Genomic DNA, 17,101 nt, shown 5'->3' with positions numbered 1-17,101 from the left:
TATTGAAGAGGAGGGGGAAATTGAAGTGATTGAAATTTCCAAGGTTTTGTTTTGGATTTTGTTTCCTTTAGAAGCAAATGTTTGGAAATGTAAACTGCTTTTCAAAATAAAATGTAAAGGAAGGTAGGAAAACTAGTTGCTTAGGAATGAAAGTAGAAATATTTGTGTTGCTGTGAGCATGAAAATGTCATGTTTTCAACTTCATGCTGTTCCTTAGGATGGGAAAAGGAAGGAAGCAGCTTGGTATACAATTATATTGTGCAGTTGTCCAGGGAAAAGATGATCTTTTTTGCTCATAGTCCTTTCTTCAGTTTGTCTCCCTGAGCTGTCTTCCTGAGGAAACTGAGGTGCTCTTGTTTTTCTGTTAGCTTTGAAACAATGCTCTATCTGTGCTGTGGAGCTCAGTTACATTGAGGCACTTGGTGCCATGGTTTAGTAGTCATGAGGTCTTGGGTGACAGGTTGGACTTGATGATCTCTGAGGTCTCTTCCAACCTTATTGATTCTGTGATTGTGTGAGATTTCTCAGAGCAGAGCACTGCCTGAGGTTCTAGTGGTCCCCTAAAGCTGCATATTGTGGAGGTCTGTGTCATGTTCTGACTGATCTTGGTTTCTGTCAAATGGACTGAAAATTCACTGTGGTTTGTAATGAAGCTTTTAATGACTATTTAAAATGTTGTTATTGTAACCTTCAGCAAGGCATTTAGCTAAATTTCCTTATGAACTTTGCTACAACAGCATTTCACTTAATTCTACTCCAACTTGTTTGCAAGGATGGGTATTTGCATCTTGGAGCTCGGTTTCCTTTCTTGCTTCTCAGTGCACTCAACATACACTTGATTTCAATAAATCTATTTACCACAGAGTAGGGAGGCTACAGGAAGTACACTGTACTTTGAAACAGTAATGAAGTCATTATGTTCATAACATATTTTTACTGTGTAGTAGCAGGGACAAATGGAACTTGAGTCTTTATTGTTTACAAAATCTTCTGAAAGCTTTGGATGCCACAAGTCCAAGCTTACGAGTATTTGCAAAGGTTTTTGGCAAGGTAAGTGTAAGAAAAGAGGCTTGTCATGTGCTTATACAATTTCCTACAGGCTGTGAAATCAGAGTTTTAAACACCTTTTTCTTTTGGCTTTAGGAAGGATTTTGGCAGCTTGACAATTTGCTTAAAGAATGTTCTTCTCAAATAGCATTGGGGTTTTTGTTGCTATGCAAGCACACATTTCATCTTCATCTGGATGGCCCAAATCTGGAAACAGATTAACCTTCTCCCTGGTATTTCAGCTGGTATTTGTGTCTGATAGTGGCATCCTATGATAATGGCTGGTAATTATTACAAGATACCTTATTTTGGTAAAAACTGTTCCTTGAGAAATTACAAATGTCTGTTCTTAAACTGTGCTTAGATATTTTATGTATGAAAATATTAGAGTAACTGTCCCTCAGAGGGACAGCATAGCATCCTTGGATGTTTCAGATCACATACAAAGGAAAGACAATTTAAGCTGAAAGTAAAATGGGGAAGGAAGTAGAATTTTCTTACTTTTCCTTAAGAAGAATTTCAAGAAGTATGAGTCCCATTATTAAACATATTATGAACCTCCTATTTGAAGAAACTATTTTTCTCTAACATAGTCTTGACATTTTTACAGGCCTTTGGTAGTCTCAAGCCCTTCGTTTTTGTAGGTAAGTATATGGTATGTTTGGATCAGAACCTTAACATCCATTTGTGGTAGTTCTTCACATTTAGTCACTATATCAACCCATAAGAATGTAACAGCTACTTAGTGATTATTCCTATGACAGCAGATGCTTTTGGACCTTTACAGATCATGAGCCAAGTTGAGGGACAGCAAAAGAATCTTGTACAAGCCATTGAAGCTCTCCCAAGTTCTGGCCCCCTTTCTGCCTTGGATCAGGACTTGCTGCTTTTAAAAGCTACCTCTGCTGCCACCCTGAGCTGCCTTGGAGAATGCCTGACTCTGTTACAGCAAAGCATGCATCAAGTGGGCCAGCACCATAACAGGACACTGTCATCAGGTGAACACAAACTCTCTTGGGTATTATTTTATGTGCCTTTGGGTATTTCATTATTAGACTGAAGAAGGCAAAATGAACCATTCCTCAGAAAGGCAAGTTGTAGTGAGCGGACTGTGAGCTTCTGTGGCCTTAAGTACATATTTTTCTTTCCCCTTTGCCTAAAAATTGTTGCAAAATCTCTCCTCTGTGGAGAGGAGGAAAAGATACTGATCTAGTCTGCAGAAGAGAAGGCTCCCAGGTGACCTCATTGTGGCCTTCCAGTATCTGAAGGGGGCCTACAGGAAGGCTGGGGAAGGATTTCTCAGGATCTCAGGTAGTGATAGGACTAGGGGGAATGGAATGAAGCTGGAGGTGGGGAGATTCAGGCTAGATGTGAGGAGGAGGTTCTTCACCATGAGAGTGGTGAAACCCTGGAATGGGTTGTCCAGGGAGGTGGTCGAGGCCCTGTCTCTGGAGGTGTTTAAGCCCAGGCTGGATGAGGCTCTGTCCAGCCTGATGTAGTGTAGGGTGTCCCTGCCCATGGCAGGGGGGTTGGAACTAGATGATCCTTGTGGTCCCTTCCAACCCTGAATGAAACTATGAAACTAAGTCTTCTCAGGGAAATAAGTTCTGAAGACAGCAAGATGGGGGGAAAAAAAAAGAAAAGAAAACAAAGAGGCCTAAACAGGTAGATAAGCCTGTATTCCTAAGGAGAGGGGAGGACCTGCTTGCTTTGCTTTGCTTTGCTTTAAAGATTGAAATCACAATACAGATTTGTTTGGTAAAAATACTTGTAAGACTATACAGTGGTACAGTGAAAATAACATTCCTAGTTTTCTGTGTTGAAGGATGCTGCTAAAGCAAATTTATTCCAGTTTGTCATTTTCTTTATATCTGGGAAGAGTTTTCCGTGCTGCTAAAAACCCACTAAAAGCAGTGGCAAATTTTTATCAGCCTAGAGTGTTAACCAGGGTGATTTTGCATTGAGGTCTGCAGGCGTGAACCTTTCAGTCCTCGTGTAACTCAATTTTTTTCAGTCCACCCCATTCTACATCCATCTCTTTAATGTCTGAAGCTGGACCTTCAGCTGTCTGAAGGGGTGCTCAGTTTTTATCCATACACAAAGTGCACTGCTTAGACTAAGAGCAGGAGCAGGATACCAGTGCCATCATACATAAAATGAAGGATACATAATGCAACTGCACACCACCTGGAACCTGCAGCTGCCTGGCTGCTCTGCCTTCCTGAATGACATGTTTCTGCCAGGCAGCTTCTCCTCCCTCCCAGTGTATATATCCTGGGTGTGACATCAGTATGGTATCTAATACCCCATTGACTTCTTCCCTTTGACAGAGGACCAGCAGCAGAGCTCTGAATACAGGATGGCTTCTTAAGTTTTACTCAGGTGCTTCAACGACATTCCCCACCCCAGCCTGTTCTTACAGTAGGTTTGCTAAAGGGCAGCATATGCCCTCAGGGCTGCTGTGACAGCTGGGTCAGAAGTGCTCTGAAGAATTCTGATTATGGGGAGAAGAGAAATATGAGAGGGTCAGCTGAGAAGTAGGTAAATGATGTGAAAAAATGTTCCTGGAAAGAAAATACCCAAAACTTTGATACCTGTGCTATGGTGTGTAATGACTTTCCTGCATCCACTGCCTAATACATTTCATAAAGGAACATAAATTAAAAAATTCTTACTTTCTGTTATCTAGATTTCTTGTAGAAAAGGCAAAGCAATCTTGCACACAGCCAAACAACAGTGCATTTAGTTGAATTCTTTGATATAATCTCATTTCAGAAGAGAATGGTCTGGAACCAAGGTGAAAAGCATCCTTCAAAGAAAAGCCACATTCTAGTTTTTAAAGTGCCTGAAGGTTGTTTTTTATGTCTGTGTGATCTAAGTGAACTGTCAGATGACTTGAATTGTACAAATCCTTGAGTCTGTGTCCAAATAATCTTCTGTTATATCAGAAGATTTGGACTTGATAATGATTTTTCAGAATCCGAAGAGGAGCTGCGAGCGTTAGTAACGTTAGTAGTTGCTGAAGGGGAATCCCATCTTTTTGAATGAAGTAGTAGAAAGGCACAACTATAAAGTACTTAATAGAATTTAATAAGTGTTTTTTTTGTTCCTTCTAAGGGTTCAAACTTGTACAAGAATCCTTTCAGGAATCAAAATTCTGTAGCTCTAGTTCACACCGACATCTTTGGTTTAACTGAGAAACGGAATGCAGTGAATTCTTCACTGTGTACGTGTACTTACTCTTTGGTATGTAATGTAGAGGGGGGGAAGAGGAAAAAAAGAAAGGAAATAAAGGCCTCTGAAATACTAAGTCTCTCCTGCTTAACTGAAAGAAAGAGTCTGTGAAATGATTATTTTGTTTTCCTTTCCCCAGGCCTTGTTATGCAACATGGTTGCCTGAAAGAACCTGGCGTACAAGTCTTGATTACTGGTTTTCCTACCCACTTAATCTTGTCCAGGAGTACTTTGATAGTCTTAAGATTTCTGCTGAGTCAATAGTGTTTCAGAGTCATTAGAGCTGCATAAATTCGTACCTAATAAGACTAATGCCTTTAAGTAATCCTCTAGCAAGCTCTAATTCTGAGTGATGATGTAGTTATTTTTGATTCTGTGTCCTTCAGGAGAGTGTTTCTAATTTCATGCCTGGAAGGTGCAGCCCAAAGATGACCTTCACTCTCACCTGTGGATACTCTCAGATGAAAATGCGTTCAGTTTTGGTTTTTCTTTTTAATTTAAAACCACATTTACTCCTCTAGTGGGAAGTCTCAAATGCCTTTCCCTTGAGATATGGTGGCTATGTGCAAATGATTGCCATGTTTTTTTGTCGCAATACTGTCTCGTTATCTGATGTTCAGTGTCCAAGATGCCGGTGGGCATTGTGGGGCAGGATCCACAGAACATTGTAGAGAGAAAAGTTGGAATTTGGTACCTTATTTCTTTGCTTCTGGCTTGTAGTTCATGAAAGCAGCACAGTCCTGCACATGTGGAATTCAATCAATAGCATAGCTTTGGACATTTTAACTTACCCTTGAGTTTGCTTTCCTTCAGCATCAAAAACTCTCACTATTATGCTATAGAAAGAAAAGTATTGTAGTATCATAGTATCAGTCAGGGTTGGAAGGGACCACAAGGATCATCTAGTTCCAACCCCCCTGCCCTGGGCAGGGACACCCCACACTAGATCAGGCTGGCCAAGTGTGTGTGTGTATGTGTCTAGGTACACATACACACACACACTTTCTTTGCTTTCTCTATACCTTTTCTCAGTTTGTGTCCTTTAAGTCTTTATGGCCAATTACCAAGGAGTGCTGACTTTTGTGCCATAAGCCTTGCAGTTTTGCTCATTCTGAAGCAAGGACTTAAAGTAGCTGAGTTTTTGACTTAGTACTTACAATCTTCACAAGTGCATTTTGTGATTAAACTGTGGCTATTTTAAACAGGCTTAGAGACCTTTATTGATTTAAACAAACAAATCTCCTTTCTTTGATGTAAATATTTTTATTCCTTTGTTGTTCTGTAATGTGAGCAGAGAGAGAGCAGCTTGGCATTCAGTTTAGTGGAATCTTATCCAGAATCTAGGATTGTGCAGGTCTTGACTTCAAATATTTTTGTGATGTCCTTTGCCATGGAATACTTTCTGGATGGTGTGATCTTTCTTTCCTCTTCATTTTGATGTTTTTCATGAGTAGTCAGTCTTAGACCTCAAGCCTACAAGCAGATGTGAAGATTAAACTGAAAGCTTCATTCTTGTCTTGATGGGTAGTCAATACATACTTTAAATCATCAAGGAAGGGCTTTGGGATGCACTTCTGGAAGTGCATCAATAAGAACAACCATTGAAGCAAAAGGCCTTGGGTGACAGGTTGGACTTGATGATCTTTGAGGTCTTTTCCAGCCTTGTTGATTCTGTGATTCTACTGTCTCTATTTCTGCTTTTTTTAGGCAAAATAATGCCAAATAATGTCAAATTTATTTCTAGCTATCAATTAAAGGTAGGTGCATTGATCACTGGCTGAATTCTTTGTAACTTTTTTTTTCTTTCATTGAAAAATATGTTGGAGAAAGATATTATTACCTGAAAGTGCTGATTACATGCACTGTGAGTTGAGGGTGAGGGGCTGCATCTATACAAACTTCTTGGGGAGAAAAATGTAGAAAGATTTTCTTATTGTCTGAGAGTGTTGCCAGCTGACTGCATATAATGTACTTGCTAATCTGCATTAAGTGTGTTGTGGCAAGCCTGAGTTTATTTAGCATGCAGACAGGAAACAAGTGCCTTTTTGAAGTGAAAACAGGGAGAAGAAATTCTGTCTTCATTTCAGGCTTCAAAACTTCTGGTGTTATTCTTGCCACCTGTATAAAGTATAGAGCCTATCGACTACTGTGATTAACATTGTTGCCTCCCAAACTGTGAACAGAACAAACTTCTGTGTTTCCTTTAAAATAGCTTCACCAGCTTGTGTTGTGTTTTAAGTTTGACTTTTCATTTTTTTGATAGACAGGGTGCTGTCTTGTAGAATAGAATAGAATAAACCAGGTTGGAAGAGATGATAGATTGGACACGATGATCTTGAAGGTCCCTTCCAACCTGTTCTGTTCTGTTCTGTTCTGTTCTGTTCTGTTCTGTTCTGTTCTGTTCTGTTCTGTTCTATTCTATTCTATTCTATTCTATTCTATTCTATTCTTCAAGATCATCGCATCCAACCCATCAACCAATCCAACCCACCTAAAAAACTAAACTATGGCACCAAGCACCCCATCAAGTCTCCTCCTGAACACCTCCAGTGATGGTGACTCCACCACCTCCCCAGGCAGCCCATTCCAATGGGCAATCACTCTCTCTGTACAGAACTTCTTCCTAACATCCAGCCTAAACCTCCCCTGGTGCAGCCTGAGACTGTGTCCTCTTGTTCTGGTACTGGCTGCCTGGGAGAAGAGACCAACCTCTGCCTGTCTACAACCTCCCTTCAGGTAGTTGTAGAGAGCAATAAGGTCATCCCTGAGTCTCCTCCAGGCTAAGCAGCCCCAGCTCCCTCAGCCTCTCCTCATAGGGCTTGTGCTCCAAACCCCTCACCAACTTTGTTGCCCTTCTCTGGACTCGTTCCAGCAAGTCAACCTCCTTCCTAAACTGAGGGGCCCAGAACTGGACACAGTACTCGAGGTGTGGCCTAACCAGTGCAGTGCACAGGGGCAGAATGACCTCCCTGCTCCTGCTGGCCACACTGTTCCTGATGCAGGCCAGGATGCCATTGGCCCTCTTGGCTGCCTGGGCACACTGCAGGCTCATGTTCAGCCTACCAGCAGCCTGCCCAGGTAAATCCCTCCTATTAGTCTGCTTTTCATGGTACCATTCATTTACTAAAGACAGCATCTCCCTAATCAGAATTATGTACTATATTTTCAGAATTATGTACTATATTTTTCTGTTTCTCACTTGCCTACTTTTTCAAACTGTAAAATGAATGTTTTTTCCCTAAGTATTAAAAAACAACAAAAACCAAAAACAAGAAACAAAACCCCACCAATGCCAAAAACACACACACACCAAAAATGGCAAACACAAAACAAACCACAAAAAACCCCACCCAGCACCCCAAATCAAACAAAACTCGAAACTGTCCTTTCCGTGGATTGCCTGGAGTTAAACTGAATGTGCAAATGCTGCTTATTTTGGCTCCATTGGCAGCAAATGGATTTAAGATGATTCTGGAGTTGAGGAAAGAGGGATACACTTGAACTTTGTTTTAGCAGATTCTCTGTTTCCCCTGTTTTGGAGAAAGTAAATCGACAGGAAAGACAAAATCTAGGTGCTTTCAATTGGATGATGAATGATAGTTAGGGATTCTCCTACAGCTGCAATGGCAGGAGGAGAAAAACATCAGCAGAGGAGTTATCATTTTTGCTTAACACACATAGCCACCCCACTTCTTAATGCTTTTATGGGCAGGGAATGGTGAGGAAAGGAGACAGAGGAGAGCATACTCTGCTAGTGGTGTAATTTGGGCATGAGTAGTCAGGTCTCCCTTAAATTGAATTATTGCTAGACTTGGCTTCTGTCTAGAATAAAGCCAAGACAATTTGTTGTTCTGTCTAAATGCATAATACATTATTCCTTGTATGTTCTTTCTGTGGAAGATAATTCTGTTTTCTACTCCCTGCACAGCATTAGCAAATGCAACATTGTTTTTCTAATCTGAAAAAGCAGATGTGCAGCTGCCACTTCTACTGCCTGGTTCAGTCTCTTCTGGGATTCAGAGGAGACACCAAACTGTTGCATCCATCCCTGGCATGGGAAGGAATTCAGATCTAATCCTGGTCTCTCCTTGAGGTTTACTGTTGCTTTGTTGAAGGGATATTTGTTAGAGTTACAGTATCTTGTGAGGGATTGATCAATAGATGCTAGCTTCCACTTGTGCCAAGAAGAGCTGTGGGCTTTTTTTGTCTATAAGCAAAGAAAAATAGAAAGGATTTTATTACAGAATTGGGGTAGATGTTAAGCATATTTCATGCATCAATTATCATGTAAAAACATTGTTTGAAAGTCAGAAGCAAGAAAAGTTATCAGCCTTGCTTAACTGAAAGATCTCCTGTAAACCTCTGTCTGGGGACAATTTCCCTTTCTTCTGCTGTGTACACCTGTGAAAGGTGCACATTTCTCCTGAGGGCATTTGTGTTGGATCCAGCCTGTTGTGCCATCTGAATTAGATGTGATTTGGGGAACTGTAGCATTGCTATAGGGAAAGGAGAGTATACTGTGTCTGGATGCTTTATTTTCCTTGGGTAGAAGCATTCTCCTATGCCTTCATAAACTTGTTTGCTCTGTGTTCATCACAGTGGAAATTGCTGTTGAGGGAAAGGAGGAAAGAAGCTCATTTTTGGGATACTTTTTTGTTAGAACGCTCATTTTGTGTGTATGTATGCACTGAACTCGCAGAGGAATCAAGCTTGGGGTTTCAATCCTGCAGCCACAGAATCAACCCCATGCAGGTGGAAGAGGTGTGGATGATTTTGCTAGTCGTGTATTTGGTGCCTCCTTTCTAATTTACCGCAGAAACAGCTGTTTTGTCTTAATTGGTGTAGGGTTTTGCATGGTCTTAAAGCAAATAGTAAAGTAACTGTGTAGCTGTGGATGTTTTTATATCAATTATGGCTACTTTTCTGGAGAATTTATTTAGAATTATGTGTCAAAGCAAGAACTGAATTTACCTTTCTGTCAGCTGGCTGTCTATGGCTGAAAACAGCAGAAATCTTGCTTCAAAATAAAAGTGACAGCAATTTTCTCTTGCTCTCCAGCTCTGAAGATAATCTTGCTTTCTCACATGTTAGTTTTTATATATTTTTTTCTTCTTGAAGGCTTTAAAAGAACTGAAATAGAAAGTTCTCAGTGCCATAAAGTGGCAAAGATGGCAATTCCTGTAGAGTGGATCAGGTGGCAGCTTTGTCTGTGGAGAGTATCAGGCCTGTCACGTGCTGTGGTAAGAGTAATTTCTGCCAGTAGAGAGGAATACATTTTGGATGTACAACTGATAATATGAATGAAATAGGATCCATGTTGTTGTGTCCTTTTGCTTTCTATATTGAGATTGCATTCTGAGCTTAGTTGATTTTGAGATTGTCTGTTGAGTTCTCTCTTCACACTTTGCTTTTGCTTGAAGTGTGTAGACTTCTATATTAGGTATATGGCAGCTCCCTTGGGATAATACAAGGATGGTGACATCTCAGATTAAGATTTGTAGATTGAAGATCATCAAAAGTTCCCTGATGGCACTCTGAAACTAGGCATGGGATTTTTTAGCCAGTTCAGAGAACTGACTTCATTTGGGTTTCTGTGACAGAGGAGGAATATCTTTTACTGCATATGTCTCTTCTGCAAGGTGGCCAAGATCCAGGCAGACAGAATGTAACAATCTTTTTTTCATGTGCAGAGGTGTTGATGTTGAGGAAGCAGATGTGCTTTATTCTTTGGACCTTAACTCTTGGAATCCTATTGGTTTTGGCTAAGTCATAAAGAGCTGCTTTAAAATTGATTAAGCTGACAAGATTTGTTGTTTGTGATACTGTGGTAGTACTGGCCTGGGGACAGTTGGAAACATACATTCACACGGTTTTAACAGTTTTTATTTCCAAAGGAGAGTCTCTGAAGTATGTGGAGAAAGATGAATAGTAAGGACACATAAATGATGGAGAAATAAATGTCTATACTTTAAAGTTTCTCCTGATTCAAGGTATTTATTCAAGTGGGAGCTTTTTCTTGTGCTTATTTACAGACAGGAGCTTTAAAAAACCCCAAACACATTAATTGAAACATGAATACATTCCTAGCCATGTATCCCTACACTGTATGATGATTTAACTCCATCTTTGGAATAGGGACAGATGTTAGCTTCCTGATGCAAAAGATCAGTGTGTAGAGCCAATCCAAGAAAATGAGCCTCTGTTTGATACTTGCACTTTGTGACATGGCTGAAAGGGTTTGACTAGGATGTGTAACATCGGCTGGCATAGTCCTCAAAGTCATTGAAACAGAGTAAGACTTTGCAGTATGTGGCCTGGCAGCAGAGCTACAGAGATGTTCTTCCTTTGGCAGTAGGAAATTTGAATCACTGTGTGAAATACAATTTTTTAGAGAGAGAAAAAAAGCACAAACAGGAGGAAAGCAAGCTGGGTTGTTTTCTGTGTTGGTTACTCATATATTTGAAAGTAATTTTGTACTCAGCTGTTTGCTTCAGCAAAAGGGGGTGCCACAGAACCACACTAAGGAAGTACCCTTGAACTTTTGCCATATCATCATAGCATTTTAGAGGAGAGGAATGTTCTGTAATTACTCTATCTGTACAGTTTCCTAAGAGGTCAGCTATAGGATTCTTGGCCCATTTTTTAATAATTTGTGTTGTTATAACAGCACAGAGCATTATGGTACCAGATCAAACCATTTCCTTTAACTAGGAGGCAATCTCTGCTAACACCTCATGATACAGAGAGGATAAATTGCATGTACTTGAACATACTTTTTGTTGATTTGAGTCATCCTAAGAAGTTGTCAGCAAAAAGAGATCTTCCCTGTGGCACATAAACAAATTACAATAACTGCAGAGCTGCACAATTTTCATATCTGTATCTCTGCATTTTGTAGCAGTGTGTGATTCCTGATTTGAGTGTTGATGTATTTTAGAGCAGTAGGGGAGGAACAGTTGTGCAGTCACCTTAGCTGATTGTTCTTTCTGTTCTAGCACCGTTAAACTCTGGCCCATCCTGGAAATCAGGTGCCCCCAGAAGTAAGGGTGGTTCTAATGTCTAGTTCTGTTTGATTCAAATTGAATGTATATCTTTATAATGGGACCTTTTCCAAATTGTGATCTTGGGACCAGTGAAGCATTTTAGCATTTAATACAGAAAGAGCTTTTAACAGTACAGATAGAAATAAAATACAGCTGCTAAGCTCCAAACTGATTTCAGGCAGAAGAAATGGAAGATTTCCTTGAATAACTTTGTGACAATAGTGGATAGAAAATATTTGCTTAATTGCTGTATAAAAATCTTTATGTAAAAATCTGGTGGTAGGAATAATGTTTTAAAGTCTTCCTCTATTGACTTAAAAAGAAATAAAAAATTATCATAGATAAATCTGCATAGAAGATGCTAGAATGATTTTGTTACTGAAGGAAAACTGTGCATGAAAGCAGAGAAGAGATAGCAGTATATTTGTATTAGCAGAATGATGAGATGAATGGAAGAAACCTGTAATTTGTCTCTTGTAAGCTGACACCCATTTTCTGCTTCAGAAGGTATCCTGGGATGGCCTGGGCCCAAGTCCCACTCCACAGATCAACTGAAAAACAGTGCCCTCAGCTCCCTCTCATCTGCTAGTGCCAACATTACATGGGCAATAGTACCATCTGTAGCCCAGGATGTACAGGCACTGCAACCAAATACAGAGGTAAGCATACTAGGGCTCCATAAGCCATGTTGGTTGTATATGAGACTTGGTATTGGTTAGATGCAAACCATGTACAGTGGTGGATGCTTTTATCGTTGCTTACTGTATTTGTTCTTCCATGTTACTGTCTGCTCTTGAGTGTGTCTGGAGTATAACAGACGGTTCTTTGAGTTGGAAAACTGTATTGTTTTCTGACCCTTTTTCCTGTTAAGTGATTATGGGCAGAACTTGTCCACATCATCCTGCACCACCCTGTTGATTTGTGCTTTTGTGGCATTTACTTGGTAAAGGGCAGTTCTGAAGCATCGACTCTTTGAGGAGACTCACGGCTGCTTGTCAGGCATCTCATGCACTGAAAGCCTCTCATCATGCCAAACTTCTCCAGCTTCTACTGTCTGCTTTGATTACTGCTGCCCACCAGGAAATGGCTTCCTTCTGAGACCCCACAGATTGTAGGGCAGCTGGATCGTATGAGACCTGGAGAACTGCGAAGAAGTTTTTGAGACAGCTGAAGAAACTTTTCCAACTAGTGAATGCTCTTTGGCAGTTGGAATGGCTAAAACTACATTATATCTCCTTTAACAGAATGTGTAATGACTGGGAACATCAATAAAACTGATCTGGTTTTTCCAGTACTTTCACAGTATCTTGAATTGGATGCAGCTTAAAAAATGTGAGGATTTTAGTGTTACATATTACTTTGGTCCTGTTCCAGATCTGTTCTTAGAAAGCAATTTCAAATTCCTAACCACCAGGTGAGGCCAAATGGGATATGGAAACAAGAACATGATGAACAGCAGCTGATTTAACTCATCCCAGGGTATCATTTTGCAGCTGAGCTGAGCCATTTGTAAGTTGTTTTAAACAAGAGGCTTTTAAAAAGTCCAGTCTCCTCCCCTTCACTTTCACTCACTGATGAGAAACAAAAAGTTGTGCCTTTGGACTGAAGTATTATTGCTTTGCTTATGGAATTTATGATTTTTTTAGGTTTTCATATTAATCTTCAGATATAAAGCAGGTGTCCCTGTTAAAAAGGCTCTTGGCTACTGTGGTCAGATCCTTTTCTGGGAGAGGAAGTAAAGGTGTTTTCATAGAGTGCTGCAGGTTCTGCCCAGCTGTCCGAGGTGAGTGAAGTGTTGAATAGGAGTCTGGAGCCTCTTGTTGTTGTGATTAGAGAAAGGAGAGTGGGAGAACAGGCTCTGAAGAAGAGAAAAATCTTTTGATGCTATCTGAGCTGGGTGGTCACCCAGGAAAAGATGTCTTGACACCCTGCAAAGTCCCTCTCCAGACTTGCCAGGTCACTCCTTACTCAGCCTATGTTTGTGCTTGGGATTGCCCTGATTCAGGTATAGGACCTTGCTCTTCGCCTTTTTGAACTTGATGAGGTTGGCTTGGGCCCACCTCTCAATCTTGGCCAAGTCCCTCTGGATGTCATCCCTTCCCTCCAGCATGTCAAGTGCACTACACAGCTTGGTATCACCTGAAAACTTGCTGAGGGTCCACTCAATCCCACTGCCCATATCATTGACAAAGATATAAACAGTGTGGGTCCCAGTACCAACCTGTCCTGGGGGATGCCACTTATCACTGGTCTCCATATGGATACTGAACAGTCAACTACAACTCTCTTGAGTGCAGCCTCCAGCCAAGTCCATACTCCATGTGTGGTTTACCCCTCAAGTCACCAATTTGGTGACCATGATGCCATGTGGGACAGTGTCAAACACTTTGCACAAGTCCAGTTGGATGACATCAGTTGCTCTTCCCTCGTGCACTGATGCTGTAATTTCATCCCAGGACACCAAGTTTGTCAGGTATATGCAACTGCATATCATCACATTCTACTTACTTCATAGTCCAGATTCATTGTTGTTAATATGAGAAAATACATCTAGATGTCAGTCTGACAACTTTTTGACATTGAAGACCCTGGTTTCTTCATTTAACTGGTAACTTCTTTTGGCTGTAGAAGAAAAGAGGAATCCACAAGTATCATTCAAATGATGCTGATTTCTCTTACTGATTTTATTAGAGGAAAAATCCCAAGCTAGGCACTGGATGATGCTAATTTCTGGAGAGGTTAGTAGTCTAATATTAGGGCTCAGCTTTCAAAATAAACCTACCAAAAGCAGTGACCCTTGCTTCTACAGAAACTACAAGAAGATAAATGCTGGTTCCTCTATCAGTGCTATCAAAACCAATTCCCATTTCTTCTTTGACTAGGCCTAGATTTTTGGGTTAAAAGAATCTCTACCTCTACCTCTTAGTCAGGAGCTATACCCCAAAGGAGTGGGAGAGCTTATTTGGCTAACATTCAGCATAATGTAGGAGATGTACCAACAAAACAAATTGTGAATTAACCTGCAGTCTGAAATAGAAAAGCCATTAAATTACTACCCTTGAGGATCAACCAGCTCAGCTGCTTGTATCACAGAATCTTATTTATAAGGCAAATACAATTTTAGGCACGTGGATCAGCTGTGGTTTTAAAAAGAAGACACTTTTTTTTTGTTACCTTGGGTGGGGGGATGAGTGCTGTGGAATCTTTCCCATGTAGCAGGCTGGCAGTGGCAGCAATTTCCTGGCAACATGACCAAGTGGCTGAATGTGTTTAGTGATAGCTGTGTTAATTGTCAGCATATCACATGGACACTGCAGCAGTGCATTGAGCAACATCTCTAACAAATCAATGACTTGTTCTCTACCTCTTTTTTTATGTTTGTGAAGAAGTATGGATCTTGATAATTCTTCTTTGGAATAACAAAGTTTATTTGATGCAATTTTCTTTGACTGCTGCAGCATTCTTGAGGGATGTAGTAGTGAGTTCTGGATTTGGGTGTTGATGCTATAGAAAAATAAATAAAGTAAATCTTTTTGATCTGTTGCACTGTCATGGTTTCTGGCATGCAGAGTTTTTCCCCTGGTGAAACAATCTAGCAGCTAAAAATCCTTCTAAGTAACCCGTTGGTATTTCCTTGCTTTTGTTATTTAGGGTGTTTCTTACTTCTAAATGCAAGGATGTCATTTGAGAGATTGCTGGAAGTAGTTCAGAAAATAGAAGATTTTGTGGCTGATAATATTTTCCTGTGTATTCCTTGCCTACTTTATCGTGTGTATTCTTGATGTTACTGTTTTATGAGATCTTCCAAGGTTGTGATCTAGGACAGCATGAAGTTAAAACTTCATATTTTCACTGAAAGACATGATCTCTGAGGGTGAAATGCTGGCTCAAGAATATAAACCTCCAAGTTTTAGTTGGTATCCTTTTTTTGGGATTGTTTTGGTCTGTCCACCTGAAAGATCAGATGGAAGGCTGAGCTGAATAGAGCTGTTCTCTGTCTGAAAAATACTTTTGTGTATCCACCAGTGAACTACTTTGACTTCTCTGTGTAACCTTTGTTGTAATTTCAAGGTATTATTTAGGGCTTTTCCCTTAAGGTAGAACAGGACAAGTCTGGTATGGAATATGCCAGTGTATGCTCTTCAGAGCTGTGATGTGATCTTAGTCTGAGCCCAGGAAACTGCTTTCTTTTTTGAAGGGTTTGTAATTTTGAAATTCCTTCCCAGAACTGCTGAAAGAGATTAGTTTTAAAACATTGAGTCTTTTAGAAAATTCAGTTGGTGCCCAAGTAGAATAAAGGTGTGAATCGCTTCCCTGTGCAAGCTGCTGTTCCAGTTCAACTAATAGTCATTTTGGGTGTCAGAATTCCCCTTAACTGCAGGCCAAATGCTTCCCCTGCCAGTGAAACACAAACGGGAAGCAGGCTGTTCTTACATGGAACATGAGAGCAAGGGAGTAATTTTCTTTTGATCTAACATTCTAGTTAAGTATTACTGCAAAAATCATGCTGTAGCTGCATCTGTGATTTAGCTCTCTTCATGTGATTTTTATGCCTTAAAATGCCAAGCCAGCTGATTACTTTCCATCCTGTGGCTCTGGTATCTGCAATCTCTCTACTTTCCTGTCCCTTGCTTTCCCTTGCCTGCATAAAAAATTGTACACATGCTCCATATTGAAGTGTCTTTTTAATAGGATTGGGGCTTTAGCTCTGTGGGATTGAGGCTTTATCTCTGATTATCTAACTGCTAAACCAGGTTTTAATTGTGATAGTGATTGCAAGGGCAGTCAAGTCCAAGTTATTAAGGATGTTTAGGTCCCCTAGATAATCTGAACCTTGTTGTTTTCAGTTTAAAATGGGTCTGTGCTGTTTACAGAAGGTACTGAATTGCTTAGTTCTTAATTTTAAAAGATGATGTGGTTTTGTCCGACCTCTTCAGGTGATAGTCACTTTCCAGCTGAAGTTTTCTATCTGTAGATTAGTATATATCCTAATATGATATTTCATCCTTTACAGATGTCACAGGTTAAAGCTGGGCTGGCCACTAAATGAATGACAAATGCTCTGTATTAATCTATTCCCCCTCTCTGAAAGAGGAAGGGAAATTAACACTATTAACCCTCCCACCAAAGGAGAAGGGAAAGGGAGTAACAGAGATTTATGAGTTGAAAAACCTCTGAAACAGCTTTAATGGAACAGTAACAATAAAAAGAAAAGATAGTAATTTTAATAACAAAATAGTGAAATAGGTACAAATACATGCAAAGCTAATGTCACGCCATCCCCCCCCCTAGACTGGACTCGGTGCCAGATGGGAACTGGATCTGGGAACTCCTGAACTGGAATTGAAGGCAGAATGGGTGGCATTTTCCTCACATGCCAATCATAAAAGAAGGGGACTTCACCCTTGTCATCCCTCAGCTTTGTACTAGGGTGACATACATGGAATGGAATACCTTGTGGGTCAGATTTGAGTCATCTGTCCTGACCACTCCTCCTTGTAAATGCTGCCTATATGCTTTTGAACCATTCACTTATGGCACTCCAGTGTGCCACACAAGATTTAGCAGTGACATTGGTTTCTATATGAGCAACTGCAAGCGAGAGCTTTTCTGCTTACCACCCCTTGGTAGTAACTATGAACATCAGGTGCTATCACTTCTGTAGGCAGGGACTGTCTGAGAACATACACTGTTGCCATCAGAAAGTTCAGTCATTTAGAAGAGACTTAGATGAGGAGTAAAATCCATTTTCTAGAACCAGTTCTAGGAACCAGGAG

The 17,101-nt window shown here is 40.4% G+C and overlaps 1 protein-coding gene across 2 annotated transcripts in view; it reads left to right on the top strand.

Annotated features, from left to right (window-relative positions):
* OSBPL10 (oxysterol binding protein like 10) overlaps window positions 1–17,101 on the top strand; it is a 109,883-nt gene that overhangs the window by 48,491 nt on the left and 44,291 nt on the right. Inside the window, exons 5-6 of one of the 2 annotated variants that reach the window (XM_068152921.1) lie at window positions 1,835–2,045; window positions 11,829–11,983. The exons of the other annotated variant lie outside the window; for it this stretch is intronic. Coding sequence (XP_068009022.1) covers window positions 1,835–2,045; window positions 11,829–11,983 — 366 coding nt within the window. The remainder of the gene's footprint in view (window positions 1–1,834; window positions 2,046–11,828; window positions 11,984–17,101) is intronic. 2 annotated transcript variants of the gene reach the window in all.

The sequence above is a fragment of the Melanerpes formicivorus genome, unplaced genomic scaffold, assembly GCF_026170545.1.
Source record: "Melanerpes formicivorus ecotype bairdi unplaced genomic scaffold, bMelFor1.0.p_v2 SCAF_24, whole genome shotgun sequence".
Lineage (NCBI taxonomy): Eukaryota > Metazoa > Chordata > Aves > Piciformes > Picidae > Melanerpes > Melanerpes formicivorus.
Note: the sequence above shows the minus strand (reverse complement) of the source record. Positions and strands in the feature narration are given on the sequence as shown.